Source organism: Silurus aristotelis, assembly GCF_946808225.1.
Source record: "Silurus aristotelis genome assembly, chromosome: 28".
In the NCBI taxonomy this organism is placed as follows: domain Eukaryota; kingdom Metazoa; phylum Chordata; class Actinopteri; order Siluriformes; family Siluridae; genus Silurus; species Silurus aristotelis.
Window position 1 is genome coordinate 15,885,666 of NC_139601.1, and position 27,906 is coordinate 15,913,571.

The window sequence follows — 27,906 nt, forward strand, 5'->3', positions numbered from 1 at the left end:
GTATATGTGTATGTGTGTGTATATTAATAAATAAATAAATATTAGTTATGACCACCTGCATAATCAATAAGCAGTTTGAGCTATAGTAGCTCGTCTGTTGGATCGGACCACACGGTCCAGCCTTCGCTCCCTAGTTCCTTCTTTAAACAACTTTTGATAGATTCTGACCACTGCAGACCAGGAACAGCCCACAAGAGCTGCAGTTTTGGAGATGCTCTGATCTAGTCATCTAGACATCACAATTTGAGGACAAAATGTTTACCTTCTGCCTAATATCTCTCACCCACTAACAGGTGCCGTGATAAAAATATAATCATTGTTATTAATTGTACTTGTCATAATGTTATGTATGTGTACTTCACTTTATTAAAAATTGTTTCATCCTTTTTAGAAATATATCGATTTTTGATGTATCAGAAAAACCTAAATCAGTCTCTCTCTGTCCTTCATTTTACTTAATAGTGTTTAAAATATATACTCTACACCAATATTACATAGCATTACACAATATTCATTCCTATTGGTTAACGCTGTGGCCTGATTTCTTAGATGAATGGCTGTTCTGTCAGTCACTTAAAGATGAGGTTTGGTGTACATTTATACCAACATGGTGGCTGGCAGAAAGAAAGAAAGAAAGAAAGAAAGAAAGAAAGAAAGAAAGAAAGAAAGAAAGAAAGAAAGAAAGAAAGAAAGAAAGAAAGAAAGAAAGAAAGAAAGAAAGAAAGAAAGAAAGAAAGAAAGAAAGAAAGAAAGAAAGAAAGAAAGAAAGAAAGAAAGAAAGAAAGAAAGAAAGAAAGAAAGAAAGAAAGAAAGAAAGAAAGAAAGAAAGAAAGAAAGAAAGAAAGAAAGAAAGAAAGAAAGAAAGAAAGAAAGAAAGAAAGAAAGAAAGAAAGAAAGAAAGAAAGAAAGAAAGAAAGAAAGAAAGAAAGAAAGAAAGAAAGAAAGAAAGAAAGAAAGAAAGAAAGAAAGAAAGAAAGAAAGAAAGAAAGAAAGAAAGAAAGAAAGAAAGAAAGAAAGAAAGAAAGAAAGAAAGAAAGAAAGAAAGAAAGAAAGAAAGAAAGAAAGAAAGAAAGAAAGAAAGAAAGAAAGAAAGAAAGAAAGAAAGAAAGAAAGAAAGAAAGAAAGAAAGAAAGAAAGAAAGAAAGAAAGAAAGAAAGAAAGAAAGAAAGAAAGAAAGAAAGAAAGAAAGAAGGCATATTTATAAAAAAATAAAATAAACTAAAATAGTAATAATAATAAAAAGCCCAATTATTATTATTATTATAAACTGTTATAATTTGTAAACTTACATTTTATTTGTTTTTTATAAGGTTAAATAAAAAAATTAAATAACTTAATTAAATGTATTAATAGGTTGAATTACAGAGACTGTATCGATTCACACTACTGTTACTAGTATTACAGTTACTATGAATAGATTGTAACTTAAATTTTTACTTGGAATACATAAACATCTCAAACATCTTGGTAAACTGATGGCATTCTCACATCAGATTCACAAAGTAGTCACCTGGTATTTTATTTACATGTGTAACTTGCCTTGCTTTAGGCACATTAAGGGTGAGTCCTATTAGTGTTACTACAACTACTGTACTAATCCATATTATGGCAAGAAATTATGCAGTTGCCAAAACCATCAAACAATGTGTTAAAACAGGCTCTCACGATGACCGCCCCAGAAAAGGAAGACCAAGAGCTACCTCTGCTGCAATAGATAAGTTTATTAGAATTACCAGCCTCGGAAACCACTGATTGACATAAATGCTTCTCAGAGTTAGAGTGACAGACATATTTAAACATCCACTGTTCAAAGAAGACTGTCAAGTCTTTGTAATCAAAATGCAACAATGAAACATTTTCTTCAGAAGAACACCAAGCAAAAGAGACCTGCTTGGTTCAAGAAACACATGAAGTACACATTTGGTCTATAGAAAACTGTTTTTTTTTTTTATTTGATGAGTCCACTGTGTCTTTGTTAAATGTATAGTGGAGGAGGAAGTGTGGTGGTGTAGGTGGGTGCTTTGTTGGTAACACTGTTGGTAACTTAGTCAAAATCGAGGGCAAACTAAAAAAGAAAGAACAACCACAGCATTTTACAGCGAGATGCAATAGTTTGGACAATGACCCCAAACACATTTCTAGGTAATGTACCTATTTGTCCAAGTGATGAAGTGCTGCATCAGATGACCTGGCCTCTACAATTATCTACAATTTGTTAAGTCGGACTGAAGTGAAAGAAAAGCAGACAACAAGCACTTAACACCTCTGGGAACTTTTCAAGATCATGAGGCTGACTGAGACAATGGCAAGAGTATGCATAGCAAATTATGGGTTATTTAACACGTTTGTGTTGACTACACAATTTTATACATTCGTTCATAGATTGTATGCCTTCAGTATTAATGTACAATGTCGGAAAGGAAAAGTAAATACTGAAGGTGAAGGTGTGTCCAAATTGTTGTTGGACATATACAGCTCTAATAGATGAACATTGTGTTTTAGAAACATTTAAAATGCTAATTTATATACTATTATATACTAGTATTTATATACTGGTCTATTGCATCGCACACCGATAAAATGAAATAAAAACATTTAAAAAAAAAGGGTAGACATCGGTCAGACATCGACTCCATTCCTATTGGTTAACCTCTCTGTTTGATCACTTCTCTCATTGGTCGATTCTTAGTGCGTCATCAATATGTCCCGCCCTTATGAGAACTCCAGCGCTTGGGCCGGTTCCTGTGTGTATGTGTTTTCTCTCCGGTATGGCGGATGACGGCGGTTTACTGTAAAATCCGCCGTCCCATATCTCTGTTTACTTGGCTCGGGCTTTCATTTGAAGCGGTTTGGAAGGGAGGAGGATTTCCGTGAAAGTCTGTAGACTAACGCGGATTTGGTACTGGGGTGAAAACTGGTAAGTCTACCAGCAAGAGGGACGCTGCTACTGCTGCGACGGAGACTTGACTCCGAACCGACTCCGAGTTGACTCCGAGTCGATTAGTACAGGTTGCTAAGCGCGGCTTGCTAACGGCAGGGGCTGCGCGCATATTCGGATTCCACCCGTGTGTCTGGAAGGAGAAAGAAAGTTGGCTCGTAGTTTGACGGCGTGAGGAAGCGGACTGGGTAGCGTTACAGTTCGGAGAGTCGTCAAAGAGTCTGGTTATAGCTTATTATTATTTAAAACAAATTCATTATTTATTTGACTACCTCGCCGTAGTGCGCTCGCGCACTTAGCTAGCTAACTCCCTACCATGCCGACCGAGCGCTCCGTTCTCTACGTGTGGCCTGGTTAAAGCGTCAAAAACCCGCTGGCTTCACGTACCAGAGACCGCTTTGTGCTTTACACTTCGAAAGAGCAAAGTCTAAGGTCCATGTTGTGCGGTGTGCTGGTCCCCTCATTTGGCATTAAGGTGTATTTACAAACCGTTTCCCCCCCCCTTTGAAAACATTGCGAACCGGTTCCTGAACCGACTCAACAGGTTACCCGTAGGGCTGTCAGCTTGTCTTTCGGGTGGATACCTGCATTCCCCAGGTCAAACCCAGCTCCCAGTTGTTTTAGATGACTTGAAGACAGATGCCAAGTTTGAAGGTGCAGTCCCTGGATTGTATTTGACACCATGGTGGATTTGGAAGACCTGATCGCAGGAACAAGACGAAGGAGGATCGTAGAGGACATGATGTAGCCCTTTTTATTTGGAAAGTGGCAGTGTTTATTTTGTTTTGTTTTTTCTTCCCCCCCTACACAGATAATTTTTTTATATAGTTATAGGATGCACATTGATCTGGGATCCATGAGTGAAACGTGTTCGTTGGCTCTTGTGTTCATAAAATAATAAAAATAATTTAAAAAATTGTCGGGTAAACCAGAAGGGGTGTCACTCTGGAGCAAGAAGCCCTGCCTTTCTCCTCTGGTTGGAGTAATACACTCAAGCCGTCATCAATGCCTTCGGCGCTGGCCGTGTTCACCTGCCGCCCGAACTCGCACCCGTTTCAGGAGCGTCACGTCTACCTGGACGAGCCGGTGAAGATCGGGCGCTCGGTCGCACGCTGCCGTCCGGCTCAGAACAACGCCACCTTCGACTGCAAGGTGCTCTCCAGGAACCATGCCCTCGTCTGGTTCGACCACAAGACCGGCAAGGTGAGCAGGCATGACGAGACATTATGTATTGTCATTGTTTTTTCTTTTTAAACACAGTGACACCAAACAGGCCTGAGCAGGCTCCTCTGCATGTTCTAGTCATATGCAAATCACAAAACCTGTACCTTTCCCAGCTTATATCCTTCCCTTGTTTTTGAGGGCTTCCGTGTTTTTCCTGAGGTCCGAAATCTCATGTTGATGATGGCGTAAGTATTCGGACACCACGTTCCAGATTCATTCCTTGCTTTTGCTTTTATGGTAACCTTTTACTCTTTTGGAGGTCAGGTACTGATGTCAGTTGAGGAGGTCTCAGGTGTGCATTCTGTTCATCTCGGGTTGGGGCCGAGGGTGCAGGAGTTCTTCCACTAAAACCATCTCAAAACAGTGTTGTAACGGAGTTTGCTTTAGGCACAGGGACATTGTCTTGCTGGAAAAGGCTCGGGCTTTCTAGTTTCCATAAATCGTAACAATGCACAGCATACAGGGAAGAACACCTATGGGTGTGGTGGTGAGGTGTGCACATACCTTTGGTCTTATTGTAAGTGCAGAAAATCCTGAGCTCTTCAGACCGGTGTGTCTGTATGAGGGGTCTGATTCATACTTTTATTGATAGAAAGTATGAAAGTTATTGTAGCTATTTAGGAATGTTAGAAGAGAAGAAAAGTGCTAATGTGTTGATGAGTAATGCAATATGGTATCTATCTATATGTCAATCATCTTCTATTCAAATGGATGCTTTACAGAAACACTGAAATCTTAAACTTGTTTTGTGATTTCATTATTATAATTATGATATTGTGCCATTATGATGTGGCGATTGATCTGAGGACATTTGGTGACATTTTCTATGAGCTGGTTATGCACATTTTTGGAAGGAGTCTCCAGTGTGAGTGCACTAGTACAGTTTGTATTTTGATTGTTATTAGCTGTATTGCTCTATTAGCAGGAGCATATTTTGAAAGGTATTTTAGAAGTATGTTTTTTTTTTTTTTTGGTCATTTTTTTGATCATTGTGGCTTCCTCCCATTTACTGTCATAACTCATTAGATTGGATTTGTTTTTTTTTGCCCTGAAAGCTTGAGAAAAAAAAAAAAAGAGAGATGTGTGTATGAATATGAGACATAGTGTGTACAATAACAAGAGTTAAAGCATGCAGCATTCTTTAAAACCTCCCCATCACTGACCCTGTAGTGTTTCCTATAACTGTGTAACAGAAGCGCGGAGACGGCTTCAGCTCGGTTACACTGAGGACCACAGTATCGGGTATCGGCTGACGCCCCAAGCTAGGGCGTGATCGCTTACGTCACAATTCACTGCTGTAGATATCATCAGTACCTTTGACATTGATTTATGCTAAATTGGAAGATGTTCATGTTGAAATGCATCTATATATTTGTGTTTAATATAAAGGGCTTTCAATCGATTAAAATATTTAATCACGCATTAATGAAACCGGTGCATTAACGCAAATTCATTTGAATGGCTCAAATTTTATTAACATAGCACGCATTTCTGTTTGAGCATTTTTATACAAAATATTATTAAATAAATATTAAATATGTGACTAAAACCTTTCACATCTTTTCTCAATTATTACAGTACAATTATTAGAATTGTCAATTATTGTTAAATCATTTGTGTGTATATGATTCTGATTCATTGGCTGATTTTTTTTATTTTTTTCTCCCTTTCATCATCCCTTTCAAATTCTTAGTTAATTATTCAGATGTGATACCGAAAATTGCTTAAACGTTTATTGAACAACACAAGCCTCTCCAATCACCGCACTTGTTACCAGGTGACTACCTGTAGCCTAAACTACAGCTGGTTCATGACTCGCTAACAATATTGTACAGTTCCAAAATGTTACTCTCATTCTCTTTCCCAAGAGTAGTACCATATTTAACCAATGAAATGTATAAGTCCAGATTAAGAACGAATGATAAGGGACACACAAAGCTGACGGTCAGTCGTCTGGGAATGTGTTTTTTTTTTTATTTTTTTTTTATAAAACTTTGGCCGCTTTAGTTTTTTTTTTTACCTGCATGTCGAATCGGAGGCGGAGCTCGTCGGCGAGAAAGAGAACCCCCCGACTGGTTACTTAGTTTATCGAATGAGCACATGAGAGAAAAATCAGAACAAGGCTATTGTCATTCTTGCTATTGTCTTTGCAACTTAGCAGACATGATTGAAAAACGCTACATGAATCTGTTAGTAATGATCTCAGCAGGTGGAAACACTTCTTGCTTTATATATTTACAGTTCTAGCTTTTCCAGTTTCCCTGTTTGGATGCCAAATACACACCACTGCCACCTGCTGTATGGGAGAGTTCTCTCACGTAAGTGCAGAAGGTATGCACACGGTTTGGTGTCAGATGTGTCTGCACAATAAAGTTTCTTTTCGGCTTCTCCCGTTAGGGGTCGCCACAGCGGATCCTCCGCACGTTTGATTTGGCACATGTTTTACGCTGGATGCCCTTCCTAACGCAACCCTCCCCAATTTATCCGGGCTTGGGACCGGCACTAAGAGTGGCTGGGGATGGTTCCCTGACCGGGAATCGAACCCGGGTCGCAGCGGTGGGAGCGCTGCATCTTAACCACTAGACCACCAGATGTGTCTGCACAATAATAGGCCTAATTTGTAGCACAATTGGCCGACGCCAATTCATAAAAAAATGCCAAGAATTGGAAAGATTAATCGGTTGTGTGTGTGTGTGTGTGCGTGTGTGCGTGTGTGCGTGTGTGCGTGTGTGCGTGTGTGCGTGTGTGCGTGTGTGCGTGTGCGCGTGTGCGCGTGTGCGCGTGTGCGCGTGTGCGCGTGTGCGCGTGTGCGCGTGTGTGTATTTATATATATCTCACACAGACCAAATCTTTTTTTTTTTTTAATGCAGATCTCAGCATTTGTTTGATTATTGTTTGATGGATACACATCTGTGATTTTTCCATATGGATATCACCTCGTGTTGCGAACAGTGTTTGGCTGCTGATACTTATGGGTGCTGTCATATTAAGGCTCACAGAGGGCATACCAGCAGAGATGTATATTGTGGTACCCCTCCTCCTAATATATATATATATGATGTTGACATTTACTTCCAGGAAGTATTGTATTATTTTTAAACATGTTTGATAGTGTGATTTTTAGATTACTACACTCTGTGATTAAACGAATAGAGGAAATTTGTCATTTTTTTCTTTTTGGTGTGCGCTGAGAAGCTGAGAAGCTTTAAAACCTCTGGAAAAAAAGGAACAAATGTATCTTAATTTGCAAAATAAAAATGAAAATGCGGACCCTTGTCATATACTTTTTTGTTTATATATATATATATATATAATTTTTTTTTTATTGCTACTGAACCCTTTATTTGATTTATTTGATGATTTGGAACATAAAGAGCATTTACTAAATTTCTTTACACGATCTCGCTCCATTCCAGTTTGCATCGTATTAATGACACAAAATGGTGATATATCTGAATGGCTTAAAGCAATACCCCGGTAGTGTTTTCATTGCCTTATTCTCCTTTTGTATAAAGCAAAGCAGGTGCATGTTTCAGCAAGTTGAACAATCAACCTATTTTCCATCCTGTAATCTTTATTGTTCTCATACATGACTGAAGAAAGGTCTTGTTTTGGCTGGCAGTTTGTGTCTGTGGCTCAGCTGGCCGTCTCGGGATTCAACAAGTTCATCTTTGGGAGTTGCGCAAGTATACAAACAGGTTAGGATAGTATATGTAACAACAAAAAAAAAAAGGTAGAGGCCTGATGCTGTGTTTGTTGCTCGAGGTTTCTTTAAGCATAACCTTAACTGTATTCTTTAGTGTAATATAAGGCAAAGGTCCCCAACTTCCGGTACACATGGTATATAAAATAAAGACTGCAAAGGTTTTAGTATTTTATGATGTCGATTTTATTGACACTCGTGATGTTTAAGGGTGTTTTCAAGGTTCATTCATTTTCTCCCGCTTATCCGTTGGTGTAAAAGAGGCAGATATAGAGGACAGGGTGGTATGGAGACGGATGATCCGCTGTGGCGACCCCTAATGGGAGCAGCCGAAAGAAGAAGAAGAAGAAGAAGAAGAAGATCCGTAATTCGGGTCGCGGGGGCAGCAGTCTAAGCAGGCCCCCGCCTTCGACTGCTGCCCAATCCTCACAGCACCGTCCCTTACGGTCCCTCCTGCAGGTGGTGAGCCCACGGGAAGGCGGCCCGACGTCACTCCGATGTCACGGACCTTGATATTACCCCCGGAGCATAGAGGGTTAAGGGCCTTGCTCAAGGGCCCAAGAGTGGTAGCTTGGCGATACCGGGGCTTGAACCCCAGACCTTCCGATCGGCAACCCAGCGCCTTAACCGCTGGAGCCACCACTCCCCCATGTGTTTTCAAGGTTTTTTCAAGGTTTTTTCAAGGTGTTTTATTAAAATGACCAATTCCACCTATGCCAATCTGCTGCACTTGTTTCAGTCGCAGTTTTTTTTTTTTCGATACAGTGGTCCCGTCAGTCCCCCAGAACAGTTAGCACTCAATTAAACGATACCATTTTCACATGATGAGAATTATACAGTTTTTGCACATCGTGCTGACGTTTTGACTTCATCCATGACACCATGGTGTTTTCTTTTCATGTTCTCATGTACTGTGGTGGGAAGCACATCACTGTGGTGCTTCCATACCACACAAACTCTGCTTTGCATTACTTCCAGGTGCAGTTTTCCTTGTTGAGTTTAATATAAAATGCTCCCATGCTTTGGATGACTTGGGAAGCACAGTTTTTCCTGCTGCCGATTGACCCTGTACTCTTTGCCATTTCGTTAGTAACTTGAGCAGTCCAAATAATCGATAACGGCATTCGTTGACGAGAAATGTTATCGATTATCAATTTTATCTAATAGTTGTTGCAGCCCTACTTCCCTATGCAGAACACTCGCATGTGGCCTGTCTTTATGGTATCACAACATATTACTCTTTAAGTGCACATGAAGGAATGACGTCACCTACAGAGTATAGATGGAGTTTTACACTCAGCACGGCCTTGGATGGTTTTATTGCGAAACCCAGAAGATGAACCCATGCCATTTTTACAATGACCCAGTTTTTGAATCTGCTGCACATGTCAGAAATAGTTAAGTTAATCTGTACTTTAAGCTGTACTTCTGTCTAGATCTGTCACATATCCATCCATCCATCTCTTCTGTTTATTATTATTATTATTATCCTTAAGCTTTGTTGGATTATTTGTTGGGGTTTGAGTTCATAGGGTCAGTGTGCTAGAACACTGAAAATGTTCAAGTTAATCCCCCTGTGAAAGCGGTACAACTTTAATTATCCTTAATTATGTATAAGTTTTCTAGGAAGCCAAGTGTCATAAATCATGTTTACTTAATAGTTGAAAAACTGACGCTAATCATTGTGTTAATAAGTAAAACATCCCTCGATCCACTAGCGCTAATAATTATTACTAAAATGGGCCCTTATGCACTACTGCTTGACCACCTTTAGAATCCGCAATGTGGCTATGCGTGACTGTATTTATTGTAAACCGATGCATACGTGCACATTCCGATTTCTATCGCTGCGTGACCTCGGTTTAAGTGTCTAAAGCTGATTCCAAAGCACGGCAGGGGGTTACGCTGTTCAACATTTAAAGTGAGTTACTCCGTTGTTTTGTTGTTCAGACGATGGCGATTTGTCACCTTACTTTACTACAGTCTTTATCCATCACATATATATATACAGTGAGGAAAATAAGTATTTGAACACGCTGCTATTTTGCAAGTTCTCCCACTTAGAAATCATGGAGGGTCTGAAATTGTCATCGTAGGTGCATGTTCACTGTGAGAGACATAATCTAAAAAAAAATCCAGAAATCACAATATATGATTTTGTAACTATTTATTTGTATGATGCAGCTGCAAATAAGTATTTGAACACCTGAGAAAGTCAATGTTAATATTTGGTACAGGAGCCTTTGTTTGCAATTACAGAGGTCAAACGTTTCCTGTAGTTTTTCACCAGGTTTGCACACACTGCAGGAGGGATTTTGGCCCACTCCTCCACACAGATCTTCTCTAGATCAGTCAGGTTTCTGGCCTGTCACTGAGAAACACGGAGTTTGAGCTCCCTCCAAAGATTCTCTATTGGGTTTAGGTCTGGAGACTGGCTAGGCCACGCCAGAACCTTGATATGCTTCTTACAGAGCCACTCCTTGGTTATCCTGGCTGTGTGCTTCGGGTCATTGTCATGTTGGAAGACCCAGCCTCGACCCATCTTCAATGCTCTAACTGAGGGAAGGAGCTTGTTCCCCAAAATCTCGCAATACATGGCCCCGGTCATCCTCTCCTTAATACAGTGCAGTCGCCCTGTCCCATGTGCAGAAAAACACCCCCAAAGCATGATGCTACCACCCCCATGCTTCACAGTAGGGATGGTGTTCTTGGGATGGTACTCATCATTCTTCTTCCTCCAAACACGTTTAGTGGAATTATGACCCAAAAGTTCTATTTTGGTCTCATCTGACACATGATCACGAGGTGAGATCTTGCATGGAGCCCCAGTCCGAGGGAGATTGACAGTCATGTTTAGCTTCTTCCATTTTCTAATGATTGCTCCAACAGTGGACCTTTGTTCACCAAGCTGCTTGGCAATTTCCCCGTAGCCCTTTCCAGCCTTGTGGAGGTGTACAATTTTGTCTCTAGTGTCTTTGGACAGCTCTTTGGTCTTAGCCATGTTAGTAGTTGGATTCTTACTGATTGTATGGGGTGGACAGGTGTCTTTATGCAGCTAACGACCTCAAACAGGTGCATCTAATTTAGGATAATAAATGTAGTGCAGGTGGACATTTTAAATGCAGACTAACAGGTCTTTGAGGGTCAGAATTCTAGCTGATAGACAGGTGTTCAAATACTTATTTGCAGCTGTATCATACTAATAAATAGTTAAAAAATCATATATTGTGATTTTATGGATTTTTTTTTTTAGATTGTCTCTCACAGTGGACATGCACCTACGATGACAATTTCAGACCCCTCCATGATTTCTAAGTGGGAGAACTTGCAAAATAGCAGCGTGTTCAAATACTTATTTTCCTCACTGTATATATATTATTGCAGCACAGTGAAATTCTTTTATTTTTTTTTGCATATCTCAGCTTGTTAGTAAGTTGCGGTCAGAGCAGAGTATAGGATCAGCCAGCATTCAGCCCCTCTGGACCAAGGGCCTTCCTCAAGGGCCCAAAAGTAACAGCATGGTGGTGCTTTAACTTTTAAGCCAATACTGTCTATTCTGTGCATATTTTATTTTGATTAGACAGCTACTGTCTCACATGCTTTACTACTGGTTATTAAAAAAAAAAACAGTAGTTTTAAGAGGGTTGTGTTGTGATTTGCAAGATGTAATGAAAAAGGAGTTTAAAAACCTGGGATCAAACGTGTAAAGTAATGGAGGGTGTGTCAGTGAAGTGATCTGGGAGAGAAGGGTATCTGTGACAGTGAAAGGGAAAGTTTGAGTCGGTGCTAAGACCTGCTATAATGTTCGGATTAGAGGCAGCATTATTGACAAAGACAGGAGGCGGAGCTGGAGGTAGCAGAGTTGGAAATGCTGGGTTTTCATCTGGAATGTTGAAGATGGACAGGATTAGAGATAAGTTTATTAGGTAGGATGTGTGCAGAGGAGGGAAATGGGGTATATATAGTGGTAGAAGAATGCTGAGCCACCAGGCAAGAGGAAAAGAGGAAATGCCAAGAAGCAGGTTTATGGATGCGGTGAGGGGAGACATGCAGGTTGGTTTGTTGGAGGCAGATGTAGAGGACAGGATGGTATGGAGATACTCCGCTGTGGCGACCCCTAACGGGTGCAGCTGAAGAATTTTTAAAAAGGTTGTGCAAGAAGTGTATTCAGTTTTTAATGATTCAAAGCAAACAAATTAGACCTACTGTTGGCAAATCAAGGTGTGTTCATGTGAGCGAGTACCCGATTTACTGATAAAATGGAATTATTTGCTAATCACTTACAGAGTCAGTTCTCAGGTGTTGGGTAATAGTAAGGTGTGGCACTGAAATGGAAGGTGAATCTCTGTGAGAAGGTTGTTCCCCTCGCACACTTCCTCACATTTGCTCTTTAGACAATTAGGCAGGTTTTTTCTTCCAGGCAAGTTTTCTCACAATGCAACTATTTGGTGTGTTTAAGTCTGGATATTTTTATATTCGCACCGGTTGTGCGGTCTTTTTTTTTTTTTTTTTTGTGGATGTCCTTTTGGCTTTTAAGACCAACATCTCACAGACACGTTAATGTCGAGGCGTTTTTTTGGCTTGTTTGTGCATGATGTCTTGTTCAGACCGTTGATTTTAGTCTGTGCTTGTTGCAGCAGGTTCACCCTGTTTAGAATCTCACAATGACTGATGTCAAAAACATTTTTGACTGGAGCCATGGTGAGTTTCATAGTTTTGGCCCCTCCTACAAATCATTTTTGTGTTTTTTTTTAAATCAGTGGTTTTGAAAATCTCTCCACAAGTAAAGACACCGCACAGCAGCCAGGTGAAAGATCATCAAAATATGTGCGACCCCTCGAAAAACGGATGAAAACAAACAGAACCGGTTGTGGGTCTGTGAAATGATGTGGAGCCGCTGCTTGCAGTGATGTTCACAAGATCCAAGTGTCATCTGTAATCTACGTTTGCTATGCAGATTGAAGCGCCGTAGCAATTCATTTTCTGTCCAGTCCCTTCATATTATTGTGCTCTCAACGATAATCTTTGTTTTGAGTTACTCAAGTTTCTCCAGGACAAACAAGTTTCTCAATTCCTCAAAAAAACAAACAAAAAGAGCCTGGATTCATATTGCACTTCTAAAGGTTTTGTTTGACACTGCTGTACGTTGATAAAGGTTGTGTTGAAATCCATTGATTTGAGGAGTCACTGCTTTGCCTAGTCATTCGTTTAAGGAGACTTTGGTTTTAAGGGGTCGCAGAGTCTTTGATTTGAGGGGTCTTTGATTTGAGGGGTCTTTGATTTGAGGGGTCTTTGATTTGATTTAAGGAGTCTTTTGATTTGATTTGAGGAGTCTTTTGATTTGATTTGAGGAGTCTTTTGATTTGATTTGAGGAGTCTTTTGATTTGATTTGAGGAGTCTTTTGATTTGATTTGATTTGAGGAGTCTTTTGATTTGATTTGATTTGATTTGAGGAGTCTTTTGATTTGGGGAGTCTTTTGATTTGGGGAGTCACTGGTTGGCGGAATGTCACTGGTTGGCGGAATGTCACTGGTTGGCGGAATGTCACTGGTTGGCGGAATGTCACTGGTTAGCGGAATGTCACTGGTTGGCGGAGTCACTGGTTTGGATCACAGATTTGATTATTTGTTTTGTTTATTAGAACTAAATTTTAATAAGGAGAAAAAGTAAGTAATAGAATGCTGATCTTCCCCATTTTCCATTGAATAATTACCAGAATTGAAATGTCTTTGTGTAAAAGTTGATTTATTAGTTGACTGTTATAATTGATATACCTGAAACAGACTTTCAACAAAAATCGCTGATCCCTGGTATATTCTCAACTGTAGACGTCATCGCGGCACTCAGTTTGGCTGTTTTAAAAAACATTTTTATCACTGCATTACACATGATCTCTCCTCTCTCCAGGCATCCTGACCTTATAGAAGATCTTATCACTGTAATACTATCAAATTCACTTACCATTTTCATTTTGCTTTTTACAGAGTGAGTGTTATTCCCAGTCTGACAGGGCGAGTAGGTTAAGGGAGCTGATGTTCCCAGGAGGAGAATGATGTCATCACGGGTATCTTGGTGCAAACTTTATTTCCAGGCAGTGTAACACTATTATACGCCTCACATCTATGAACATGCTGGCTTTTTGGAAATGATTTTGCGGTCAGTCATATAAATTAATTTCTGGGATGGGTGAATAGCTGCACTGTGACATGGTTCCTATACGTCCTGCAGTGTATCTGGACTTCCGCTGACAGCCAGAAGATATTTGCATGCAGTTTAATGGTTGCTTTATGCTGCTTTCTTTGCACGGTCTTGAACGCGTATAGCTTTTTAATGCAGGTCTAATCCAGTTCAGCAGCTGTGCACGGTTCCTCAATAGAAATAGCTGAGCGGTTCTAGGATTCACTGTAGAGAACCAACCTGTTTCCATTCCCCGGTTGAATTTAAATGCACGCTAATAAACGCATATTTTGCCGTTTCCGATAAGCCTGCATGTAAATTCCCTTTTGAAACGGACGTTTTCCAAGAGCATGATGATTTATGTTCGCCAGCTGGCAATGCACTCGACTTGACAGACTGGAAACGTTAGCAAAAATACACTTAATTAGTGATTAGCCTCGTGATCAATTGCAAATAAACTGCAGAAGGCAGCTGGCAGCTACGATGGATTCTTCAGGAAGTGATTGAATACGACGACAAGTATCAACTGTATCATAATGTTTATCTTCTGCTGTCTGCTCAGTCTGCGGAATCGAGCAATGGCTCAAGCAGTGGAGAATTAATATAATATATATATATATATATATATATATATATATATATATATATATATATATATATATATATATATATATATATATATATATATAAATAATAATAAATAAAAACATGAGATTTCTCTGCAAAAAACCTCAAATACCTAGTAAAATTGAGAGAGAAACCGGTTACCATGACAATCCTGCCGTTTCTAGGTTTTAGATATCGCCAGCTCTAGATGCAATATATTTTAGTAAAATGCGAACTGCAGGTGAAATGTATAACAGGATTGTGTGCGCCGTGTAACATGACTATATGACCTTATCGCCATATTTTCAACTGAAAGATCCTGGGGATATCGGAGATGCCCTAAAAATATATTCACATTTATTCCACAACTGTAGAGCCTGTGAAGAAAATAGTGTAGAAAATCTGATGCAAAACAACACTCCATCCTCTGTCATGAGCATCAGGGCTGTCCTTTAGTTAACCACCTGCCCATATGCTGTTGGTACTCGGCATGCCCTCAAGCATGGTCCCCTGTGGTATCTGGTAACAAGATGTTGACGTGTCGGTTGTGATGTGGAGCTGCTCCAGATTGAACTAGTCTAGATGCCAGGGCAACACCTTTTAAACTACTCGTGTTCCCTCAACTATTCCTGAACAATGTGTGCAGTGCAGCAGGGAGTATTATTCTCCTGAAAGAGGCCACTGCCATGAGAATACAGTTGCCATGGTGTACCCAGTTTGGAATGATGCTTGGGTATGATTCCTAGTTGGCGTCCACATGAATGATGCGCAGAACTCCAGGGATCTTATGCATTTTGGAAAAGTATGGAATTTGATTTGAGTGATTTCCAAGTCTGGATTAGTATGGAAAAAAAGTCTAGACTCTTATTGATGCATTTGAAAACTGTCTTTCCGTCTAAAAACACTCCAAATCCACAGTTTTATATTTATTTATTGTTAAGTTGGAGCAGACTCTCAACACTGCCAAACGATCGCGCTAGACCGGATCTGCACAGCTGTGATTGGTTGTTGGTTTGTGAGGCAGCAGTTGCCAAGACAGTACAGTGCCCCCAACTGTGCGACTAAACATATTGAAAACATAAGGGATTCTGACTCTGATATACATCAAAGATTGTACCGTCAAGTTTATTTCTATTGCGCTTTCCACGACAGACATCGTCTCAAAGCAGCTTTACAGAAATCAACAGTGAAGGTGAATGGTGTAAATTTGTCCCTGATGAGCAGCCGGTGGCGACTGTGGCAAGGAAAAACTCCCCTAGATGTTATGAGGGAGGAACCAGACTCAAAAGGGGAACCCATCCACATTTGGGTGACATCAAGATCATAAATTTTCAACAATACAGAACACGTGTATCACGTTATAGTTGGAATTTAATATCATTTCAGATGTTAAATATGGTCTTAAAAATCATTAGGAAAGTCTGCAGATTTGAGTCTTGAAAATTATGGAATTTTGGAATGAAAATGTGTAGGAAACCTATACCTCTGGTTTACTGGATGAACGGTTGCCAGAGCGTCACACTGTATCCACTGGCTTTCCACAATGCATCCTGGTCAAATGATGCACATTGGTGAACATGGGATAGCAGGCTCATATATTTTTTTTTTTTTTTTCTTTCCCTATGAAGATTTGTCCCAAGCTGTTTAGGCTTTTTTGTCTGCCCATTTCTCCTGCATCATCTAATAATCACAGACATTGGCATACACCATTAATTATTTATTTATTATTATTCAGTCTCAGAAATAGACAGTGGAATGTCAGCAGTGTAAAACCAGGTTAAGGCATCTACAAATCTCTCAATTAATGACCCAAAAGACGTGTGAATATCTTGAAGTGATAGTTGTTTACTTACCAGACCAGAGATTACATAATACTGAAACAGCATTGTTTCACCAAAACCAATCTAGTGATGAAGTTGCAGTAGGTTCTGCTACTTCATCAGGCGTTCAAACAGAGAAGGGTTGTGGAGTATTTACAAATTTCCCCCAAAACGGGGGTTTTGGTACGGCCTATATACTTTTCCAATGTTTTCAAATCCTAAAATAATAACCTCAGGCAGCTGGAGATATGGAAATATGACAACAGCGGAAAATGCATAGAGGTGTATGCTTTGAAGCGATAAATTATGCTGGAAATCAGACCGATGGAAAACACACTTCTGTGCGAGACCCGTGTGTGTTGCGCTCAGTGATGTCGCCCAGCACCACAATAATTTCTAACCCTGGAGACGGTCTCTGATTGCCTGCAGTGTGACGCCATCACATGTCATAAAATGCACAGTTGCCAACATAGTGGTCCTGTATGGCCTCATTAGGGCTGGCTAAACTGTCATCTCCGAGTCTAACAAGCTGTTGGTTTTCCACCAAAATTCTCTCCTCTGGAGCAGCTATTTTCCGCTGCCAGTTTTGTGCGAGAACGGAAAAAAAAACGCGACGTCTGCACTGAAAGTAGGATTTGGAATCCGAATGCGCGTCCCCCATCACAAGTCTGTTATTATCAGCAGTTCTGAGAAGTGACAGCTACTCAGCAGCTGACTGAAGCCACCAGACTCCATTGCCCACCCAGGAGAACACACACACACACACACACACACACACACACACACACCCTCAAGAGCTCTATGAAAAGCAGTTGTGCACAAAGCTCACTTGACCTGGCGCTATTTAAACTGAAATGAGTCGCTTGTCTGGAAAAACTGAGCAGTTTCTGGACTGTGAACTCGTCTTATTTGCCTTTCGAAGGTGCTTTGATTGGAAGCGTTTTTAACAGTCTTGTAGTGTGGGACAAATTTAAATGCACCAGCACATGAAGTTAAGCTGTTCATCTCTACATCTGAGATTTAAAAAGCACTTTATGGACAAAGGTTTGTAAACACCTGACCATAAGAGTTCCTATATTTAGTTCCCATTTGCTGTTATATTAACCCCTTAACACTCTTCTGAGAAGGTGTTCCACTAGATTTTGGAGTGTGCTTGTGGAGATTTGTGCTCGTTCAGCCACTGGGGTGAGAGGGGAGTCGATTACTGATGTAGATGAGGTGAGAAGGGCCTGGGGTGCAGTCCAGTACCAGTTCATTCCAAAGGTGTTCAATAGGGTTGAGCGTCAGGTTCCATTCCAACTCCGGTAAGATCTCTTCAAGGAGCTGGCTTTTTGCACAGGGGCATTGTCACGCTTGGAAGAATTGGAAGTCTTTTAGTTAAACTGACAGGAAAATGGTATGTTACCGGATAAAAAAGACATTTCTATACAATCGTGTGATTCCAATTTTGTGGTAGCAGCTTGTGCAAGAACTACATACTCTATATTGCCAAAAGTCAGGTGTCCCAATACTTTTGTCCATGTAGGTGGACCTGACAGGAAGCTATGAAAGGTATGCAGTTTAATAGTCTTGGGTTCTATCAAAACGCCATTTCATTAGTCATTATTTTACTTTTTAAATTGTATGGGTTAGTTTTATTTGTGTTCTTTTATGCTGCCTTGTTGTCATCCTCTTCTTTTTTTTTTTTTTTTTTTTTTTTTTTTAAATATATATTGTTTAATTAATTGCAATAATAGAAAACAACTGGATTTCATTGTGTGCTTGTAGGTGCTCCAAATCCCCGATCGAATAAACTAGCACAGCGATGTACCTTCGATACAAGACTCCAAAGTGAATTCACATGCTCTGGAATCTCTCAGAAACATCCAGAGCACCTGTAGAAAGCAGAAAAAATAAATACTTGAAATAAGTCCCCAATCGACCAATCTATAATTATAAAATCCATAAAATGCTAGTATCTGAAGTAGGATGCGGTAGTTTTTCAGAGCTGACAGAAGTTTATGCATATGTCTAAATCAATAAACCACACTTACAAACCTTCTCACTCCGAGCTCCTTTACCACCTACTTTACCAGGTACATAATTCACCTCCAACTCCTATTGATCCATACCGAGCACATCTCCCCACCCATATCCTCATCCACATGTTCCACTCATTCCTTTTTTTGCCCGTGTCAGCACGTACGGCGGCTTAAACAATTGCTAACACAAGTTGATTGCTTTAAGGTTTTCCTTCTCTGATAATGAAAGTGGCATCTGTAAACGTTTGCATAATTTTTCAATAGATGTCTGGACGTTTAGTACGTTTAAATAAAGAACAATTGGATAAACTGTGAGTAAAACGGTGCTGTTGAATCAATAGATTTATTTTTTTTTAAAGCTTTCTGCAGCCATTTTTTCTTTCCTCATTCACACCCATGTTTTCAATTCATTCCTGTATTGACGTATGGTTAGAAAATAAATAAATTTTCACGACTGGAAACTTTCCATGAAAGTTAACTGGAATTAATGGGAATAAACTGGATATTTATACATTTTGTTTGCCAAAAACAGGGAACTTGCAAGCAATAAAAAAAAAAGATTTCACCAGATTTAATGCAATTTCAGTTAAATTTCTACCCTGCACATTCACCAATCACTCACACACACACACACACACACACACACACACACACACACACACACACACACACACACACACACACACACAGCACACTTAATGCTCCTGAGGCCACGCCCCCTACACGCATTGTAAATTCCTTTATAACATAACACACATTAATTTCTGCACAGGATTTAAGTAATAATAAAAAGAAATAATGTCTAAAAATGTCTATTTTGGCGAGTATTTAAGTAAATTACATACATTTATGTTTAAAACTTACTTGTGCTGTGTGTGATCTTATTTATGTTTGTACACTATATACATTTCCCCAAATTTTTTATTCATTCCCATTAATTCCTGGTAAGTTTCCAACTTGGAACATTTCCAAAATTCCCCAGATGAAGTTCCCATTGATAGTTTACGAAATTTGAACCTCTAATCTGTTGTCTGTTTCCAAACATAAGATTCATATGCATTGCACATGTAGTCTCTATCTGTAATCTGGGGTTCTAATAACCTCCACACTTCTGGGGAGATCTAGAGGAACTCTAGATTTTAGTGTGCTTGTGGAGATTTGTGGAGATTCATCCACCCACAAGGGTGTTAGTAATGTACTGATGTAGGTGAGGAAGCCTGTGGTGCAGTCAGCGTTTACATTCGTCCCAAAGGTGTTCAGTAGGGTTGAGATCAGAGCTCTATAGCAGAAGATCTTCCAAATTAACGCATGTGAACCTTCATGGAGCTGACTTTGTGTACAGGAGCAGTGTCATGCTGGAAGAGTGTTAAGTCTCTGATAAGAAAATTTTATGCTCCAGCATCCAGACATTCCTATAAATTGTTTTCTTCCAGCTTAGTGGTAAGAGTATGATGAAGAAGCACATAGCTGGAAAAGTCAGGTGTCCCAGTACTTTTGCCTGTACAATGTCGCTTACCAGTAAAAGGTTAAAGGGGTCTAGGCACATAGTGGACAGGATAAAGTGTTTGTGTCTCTTTTCCTCTCAGATCTTGTTCTTGCTGAGATCTTAGGAATCTTTTCCTTTATTATGGCCAATTTGAGCATCAGTTGGTGATTAGATCTTAAAGAAATGTTCTTTAATCCCAATTCTGTAATCTGCTACATTTCCACAAGTCGTTTGCACCTTATAATGAAATGTGTAAAATGGAGCTTCATGCAGATTTCTTCCGTTACTGTAAACACACTTATCACTGCTTGTTTTCTGCCACTTGCTCCAGACCTGCAATTGTTTACAGAGCATGTGCCTTTAACGCTTTCTTTTCTGAGTATAACGAGCTGATTTGTAATGATTTTACAAGGAAGTCTGGAGCTAGTCTAGATTCCTGTATATGCATCACATTTATTTTCTTGCTTGAAGGAAGGGAAATGACTTACCTATAGAGCAGCATAAGTAAATTTAAAACTTTGTAGCTTCAATTTTATTTTTATTTTTTATAAAATTTTTTATGGAAACTCTGGATTTCATCCTTGATGACATTTCAATCATTAAATGATGTGTTTCAGCGTGCATTTTCAGTCCTTTTGGAAGGAATCCTCACTCGATCTCAGGTCTGTGTGAAGTCCCACACATGAGTTTTTGTTTCTTCTGTACGGCGTATAAATGCACCATTTGTGGCAAACCGATTGTGCTGTAGTGAGTCTGGATAAAGACTTCAGTGTTCAGAGCCTCCATAGAAATGGAGAAGGGGTTTCCTCACATGAGAAGTATTCTGGAGGCGTTCTGATTGAAACGAGCGTGCGCACACACTCGGTCACACACAGAGGCTAGTGAGCGCTTGGATACGATCCAGAGAATGAGTCAGACTTTGCTCGTGTGAAGAGTCTCAGCTTCAGCTCTGACCCAGAGTTCACAGGAAGCGGCCCGCTGCGCTCAGTGTTTAAGGCGGCGAGCACCAGAAGCGATGGCTCATTCTGTACACGTTTGTCAACATTGTATATTTCTTTTCACGTCAAGAAACGCATATGGTTGGAGCTCTGATTGAAACTGAGGCAAAGTGTGGAGTGTCATTTATTCCAGTGATTAGTAACCCAGCCATCCAGCACTCTTCTTCCTGTCTCTCTGTCTCATACGAAAGGCTTTTTGTAGGCCATGCATACACATACAGCGAGCACACACTTAAAGAGAACTTGGAATTTTGTATATAGAAAATCCCAAGCGGAATTTCCATTCAGCCTCCAGAACTTTTTCAGGAAAGATCCTGCTTTATGTTCTGCACTGTGCTGCAAGGACCATAAAAACAATGCATTAGGCTGCGTGAATAATGCAAGCTGGCTATATTTAATCTAGCAGTTGACGGCTCCATTATTTAAAAACTTTAAAAACCTTAGGTCTGAAACTGCAAGTATAGGAAAAATGTGGGGTTTTTTTTGTTTATTGGGGTGTTGAACTGGAATGACAGTAAATTAGTATGAACACAGTGTTCGGAGTGAGCGGATCAAGAGTGCAAAGCACGGTTTTCACAGGTCTTAAAAAGTCTACAATGTAAAACTAAATGTATTTTTTTTTGCTTGTTGTTTCTGTGGTGGTGTTCTTTCTTTCTTTCTCTAATCCGGAATATAATTCGCTGAATTGTGACTACAGCGTGCAACAGCCAATCAGCTTTCCATTATTTAGCTGTAAATAAGCGCTCTTCATTCGCAGGTTTATCTGTTTGGCAGCTCATTCTTATCAAGCTGTGATGCATTAGAGACATGTACCGTTGCTTTGCTCTGCAGGCCATTCCCATTTGTCTAATATTAAATACAGATGAAACGGAAATGCATGTTATGATCTACAGTGCTTTTTTTTTTCCTTTTCAGCTCGTCAAACCGCAAACCCAGCTTCTCACAGGCGTTCGGATTCATCCAACTTGATCATGTTCCTATCGGGAATTGTTGAAAGATTCCAATGATGGTCGTTTGATGACGAACCGTGTGAACTGTATGTGTGGGATTTTAAAAACAGTTCCTCGCTGATCAATTATGAAGTGCAGTGATGTAAGTGAGGTTGAGGGAGTGTCTGAGCCTGATGCCCTCAGTGTTTTAGAGGAAAACCCATTCACGTTTAGGCCACGCCCATTCTTGGTTCAAATGCATTTTTGAAGCAATAAAATTATGCGGATACAAAAAGTAAAGAAGGACTGTTTCTTCGTTTATATTTATGGCATTTGGCAGACAGTCTTATCTGGAGTGACTTACAACTAAGCAGAAAAGGGTTAGGGGCCTTGCTTAAGGGCCCAGCAGTGGCAGGTTGGTGCTGGTGTGGGATTTGAACTTGTGACCTTACGATCCAAAGCCCAATGCCCTAACCAATTCCTGTAATTCTAATTTCTGTATCATCATAGCACTGAACATTTCTGCTCCTGCGTTTTTTTTGTGCAATTAAGCTGCGATTTTGGGACAAGAATATGAAATTATATGATTTATAAATCATAAATCATATAAACACTGTTAGTCATGTTATATTCTTGCCTTGTGAGACATTTTTTTTTGTTCCCTGCAGCAAGTAAATTCAGTCTGATTTAAAATTCCCGTGAAACGTGTCATGTCCGATCTCTATGAACCTGAACCTAGGAAGTGTTTACTGCATTATTACTCGTGGAATTTGATGCCAGATCGAGGGAAGTGTTGACGGCTTATGTTACAGATGTTAAACAGGGTTATCTTGTTGTTGTGATTTGTATTGAATTGATCTTGTGTGCCAAATTGATCATCCGCGATCATTTGACGGACGACTCGACCCCTGAAATCCTCTCTCGGTAGGCAGACGAGTGCGACAGAACTGTTTTGCTGGCGAAGATGTGTGCGCCCTTCGTTCGCATACAAAAATAACCCTCCTCTCCTTTAATTATCACCTCGCGGAGTGACAATTGTGCGATTCTCCTCAGCGCCCTTCTCTTGCACGGATACGGGCTATGTGAGCTTGTGTAAAGACCTGCATAAAAAGCCAAAGTGTCACGCGTATTCTTAAATGGCCGTCCTTTCTTTGTTTAAAATGCTCGTTTTAAGTGTTTGATATCATCCACTGATGGATCTCCAGCCTGTGTCTTTGGGAGACATTGGTGGTGTAGGAAAACAGATTTTGGAGACAGGATGTGGAGGTGAAGCTGTTCTGCATGTGCTCGGCTCAGTTATCATGCGAATGTGCAGGCCTGCCATTAAACTTTGGTGATCTCACGAAATGTGCTGTCACTTACCGAACACCACCACCACCATGTTTCATTTAGATTCAGCGCAGCGAAATGTTAATACAACTATCATAGGAACTCTTGAGCTGGATAACACACTGAAAAACATCAGATCAATGAGAACATTTGAAAGTTGGATAAAACAATAGTTGCCAGCTTTATTGATTTAATTGATTTAAATAGACACACATTTAAAGGATGAAATAAAATTATATAAATATATATAAAAATTTAGATTACGTTTGTTAGACCATATTAGGGTAATGTTTTTATTTTTTTATTTATTATTATTTTTTGTACATTTAATATTAGATTTTCTAAAAATAAATTCTACTTAACTGTTTTTTTCAGAAAGTATTTCAGCATACTTTCACAAAAGTTTGCATTTAAGAGAAACATAAGCTGTTTATTCATTCATAAATGCATTCCTTCCTTCTACCCTTCATTCACTCCCTTGATATTTGGTTGGAATTTTTTTCCTTTTAAGAGCAATTCTTGAAGCTGTACATAAAACTAAAAAGAATCCGTATTGCGAGACTGTCGTGAAAATATTGGCGATGACGGGAAGTGGCAGCGAAGTCTAAACAAACTTGCGGTCATGTGCATGAGGCAACTCCGATTGTAACTGACTTCCGCACACAACGGTTCGGTACGAATACGTAATAATATCCCTCAGGATCAAAGCTTTGTGATTTCTCAGTGGGGAAAAAAGTGAGCCTGTCTTTTATTCAAGAAAAAAAACATGCGATGCTGGAGAACGAGCTACTGTTTTTCTGCGAATGATAAGAATTTATATATATTTATATATTAAATGAACCTATAAACGGATAAAAAGTACACATGCAGAAATGTAGCTTCGTACTGTGTAAAAGATACGATTCCAGATGATACAATGATTACTAGTGAATCTAAATGTTCGTGTGTGTGATTTGGTCTCCTTTTCAGCACTACCCTTGGCTTTTTATTTTGCGCCCCGGCATTGGTTTGCTCTGTAACCATGGGGATCAGGGAACGAGAAACCGCCTCATGCATGATGCTCGAGCTGTGGCGGTGTTGTTGACTTTATTTATTTATTTATTTATTTATTTATTTATTTATTTATTTTTTTTGTGTGTGTGTGTGTGTGTGTGTGTGTGTGTGTGTGTGTGTGTGTGCGTGCGTGAATCAGACCCATGTCATTTGATTCCGCCCGCACGGGTGACCGAAAGCCGATCTGTTGCAATGCTGAATCAGAGGTTGATGTTACACCAGGAAAGAAGTACAAGCGGAGTGAATGACCACCTTTTTTGTTTTTTTTTTCCCTTGAGGGTTATTAAATAAACTCCTGTGTGTGTGTGTGTGTGTGTGTGTGTTTGAGACTACAGGACATGAAATGTGGGTCTTCTGTTTGTGTATCTGGAGATTGATTCTGATACATTGATCAGGATTTGAGGTGTGTGTGTGTTACTAAGCAGGCTGGAAAATGATCTGGAGCTTTAAGTCGAGAATAAGTATAGATTTATAAGGGAGTAGAGATTGCGACAGAATACTAAAAATATCTGTGGATCTGCTGGAAGCTGATGTACTTAGTCAGAGAGAATGACATCGCTGTAGTATTCCTGGAGTTCATGACATTTGATCCTGCTGTGATGTGCTGGCTGTTTGTTGTCTAGGTAAGACAGCTTGTGTCAGATTCTACAGGCTTCACTGTCACTTCAGCTTAGTCGTCAGATAGGTGTTGTGGTAGTTTTTTTTTCCCCCTCCTTTCTTTCCTTTTTTCCTTTTTTTGTTTTTTTGTTTGCTAGTTTGGTTTTACGGTGGATAATGTTTCTGCTTCACAGTTCAAGGGTCCCCATTTTTATCCTGGTCTCATGTTACTGTCAGTGGGTTCTCTGGTTTCGTTACACATGTCTCAGAAACATGCTATTCGGATCCGCTATGCTAAATTGCCTCTCTGTATGTGTGCCTTAATGATACAGAAATGCAACCAAGGATATCCAAACCCTTTGCTAGCATCCTATTTAATTGTGTGTACATTTGGCCATTTACAGCACTTTATAACGTATTACTCCAACTGTGGGTGGTATTTTAAACTATTTTTTTTTAAACATTAATGCAGTTTTAATTTTAATGACTTGTATAGTAGCAGCTCCTCATATACAGGGTTTTGCATGACCAGAAGCTTCACTAATAAAACTGATTCAATACCTGATTAATGAAGTGAAATGTATGTTAGTCTGGATTGTGAGAGCTTTTTTATAGACGGGTGTTTTTTTTTTTTTTTTTTAAGGGGTGTGCATTTACAGTATCTCAAGTGAGTGCACCCCTCACATTTTAATGTTTTAGTAAATTTTCAGGGACAATACTATAGAAATTATATTAAAAAGTATTAATGTGCAACAGATTTACTGTCCTTAAAAAAAAAAAAAAACCTCTACATACAGCCTTTATTGTCTAAATAACTGGCAACATAAGTGCTGTTTCCAGAGTGACAGTATTTTGTGTGCACATTTTTGTTATCTATGACTGCTTTAATACACTTTAATACTCCTGGGCATGAAATTCATCAGAGCTGCACAGTTTGTTGCTGGAATCCTTTTTCACTCATTCATAATAACATCACAGAGCTGCTGGATGTTAGACACATGGCGCTTCTCCAATTCCACTTGAGCCACTCCATCAGCTTCAGCAAGAATGTTGTCGTCATGTCAGTGTGTTTTGGGTTGTTTTTTATTTTGGCCCAGTTTCTGATGGGAGGCCATCATGTCATGAATGTCACAGTGCATGTTGGAATACATGTTTGCCTCAACAAACTGCAGCTCCCTGACTTGTGGCAGTGTGTGGTGTATGATCTGAGCACTGACAAGTGGACCGTCTGCTTCTGCAACCTCTAAAGCAATGCTGCTGCAGTCATGCGTCTGTTTTGTGAAGCAGCTTCTGCACCTGATGCACAGCACGAGGACTCTGCTTTTTTGATGGACCCTTGTGAGATCTGTTCTGAGTGGAACACGCATTGGAAAACCTCTGTATGACCCTGACCACTGTAACTCAGTGTCAGTGTGTTACTGATCTTCTTAAAGCCTCGGCATCTTTGTGGAGAGCAACAGTTCTAATTCTCAAATCCTCAGAGTTTCTTTGTCAGGAGGTTCCATGTTGAACATCCAGTGGTCAGTATGAGAGAATTGTACTCAAAGCACCACATTTTAACTGCTCTAATACAAGATACACACATTTGTATGGTCCTGTCAGACTCGAACATGATGAATAGGATGTGTTGCTTTGCATTTGTTAAAGGATGAACAGCTGTTACCGAAAAGCCGAAAGCCGATCTGTTGCAATGCTGAATCAGAGGTTGATGTTACACCAGGAAAGAAGTACAAGCGGAGTGAATGACCACCTTTTTTGTTTTTTTTTTCCCTTGAGGGTTATTAAATAAACTCCTGTGTGTGTGTGTGTGTGTGTGTGTGTTTGAGACTACAGGACATGAAATGTGGGTCTTCTGTTTGTGTATCTGGAGATTGATTCTGATACATTGATCAGGATTTGAGGTGTGTGTGTGTTACTAAGCAGGCTGGAAAATGATCTGGAGCTTTAAGTCGAGAATAAGTATAGATTTATAAGGGAGTAGAGATTGCGACAGAATACTAAAAATATCTGTGGATCTGCTGGAAGCTGATGTACTTAGTCAGAGAGAATGACATCGCTGTAGTATTCCTGGAGTTCATGACATTTGATCCTGCTGTGATGTGCTGGCTGTTTGTTGTCTAGGTAAGACAGCTTGTGTCAGATTCTACAGGCTTCACTGTCACTTCAGCTTAGTCGTCAGATAGGTGTTGTGGTAGTTTTTTTTTCCCCCTCCTTTCTTTCCTTTTTTCCTTTTTTTGTTTTTTTGTTTGCTAGTTTGGTTTTACGGTGGATAATGTTTCTGCTTCACAGTTCAAGGGTCCCCATTTTTATCCTGGTCTCATGTTACTGTCAGTGGGTTCTCTGGTTTCGTTACACATGTCTCAGAAACATGCTATTCGGATCCGCTATGCTAAATTGCCTCTCTGTATGTGTGCCTTAATGATACAGAAATGCAACCAAGGATATCCAAACCCTTTGCTAGCATCCTATTTAATTGTGTGTACATTTGGCCATTTACAGCACTTTATAACGTATTACTCCAACTGTGGGTGGTATTTTAAACTATTTTTTTTTAAACATTAATGCAGTTTTAATTTTAATGACTTGTATAGTAGCAGCTCCTCATATACAGGGTTTTGCATGACCAGAAGCTTCACTAATAAAACTGATTCAATACCTGATTAATGAAGTGAAATGTATGTTAGTCTGGATTGTGAGAGCTTTTTTATAGACGGGTGTTTTTTTTTTTTTTTTTTAAGGGGTGTGCATTTACAGTATCTCAAGTGAGTGCACCCCTCACATTTTAATGTTTTAGTAAATTTTCAGGGACAATACTATAGAAATTATATTAAAAAGTATTAATGTGCAACAGATTTACTGTCCTTAAAAAAAAAAAAAAACCTCTACATACAGCCTTTATTGTCTAAATAACTGGCAACATAAGTGCTGTTTCCAGAGTGACAGTATTTTGTGTGCACATTTTTGTTATCTATGACTGCTTTAATACACTTTAATACTCCTGGGCATGAAATTCATCAGAGCTGC

The 27,906-nt window shown here is 39.6% G+C and overlaps 1 protein-coding gene across 5 annotated transcripts in view; it reads left to right on the forward strand.

Moving 5' to 3' along the window:
- The first annotated feature begins 2,708 nt into the window (after window positions 1–2,708).
- slmapa (sarcolemma associated protein a) overlaps window positions 2,709–27,906 on the forward strand; it is a 65,816-nt gene continuing 40,618 nt past the window's right edge. For 3 of the 5 annotated variants that reach the window (XM_083534442.1, XM_083534444.1, XM_083534443.1), the window contains exon 1: window positions 2,710–4,141. In XM_083534442.1, the coding sequence (XP_083390568.1) occupies window positions 3,944–4,141 (198 nt within the window). In that variant the 5' untranslated portion in view covers window positions 2,710–3,943. Of the gene's footprint in view, window positions 4,142–12,166; window positions 12,286–27,906 lie in introns of those variants that run through there. The other 2 variants (XM_083534441.1, XM_083534445.1) reach the window with 2 other exon arrangements.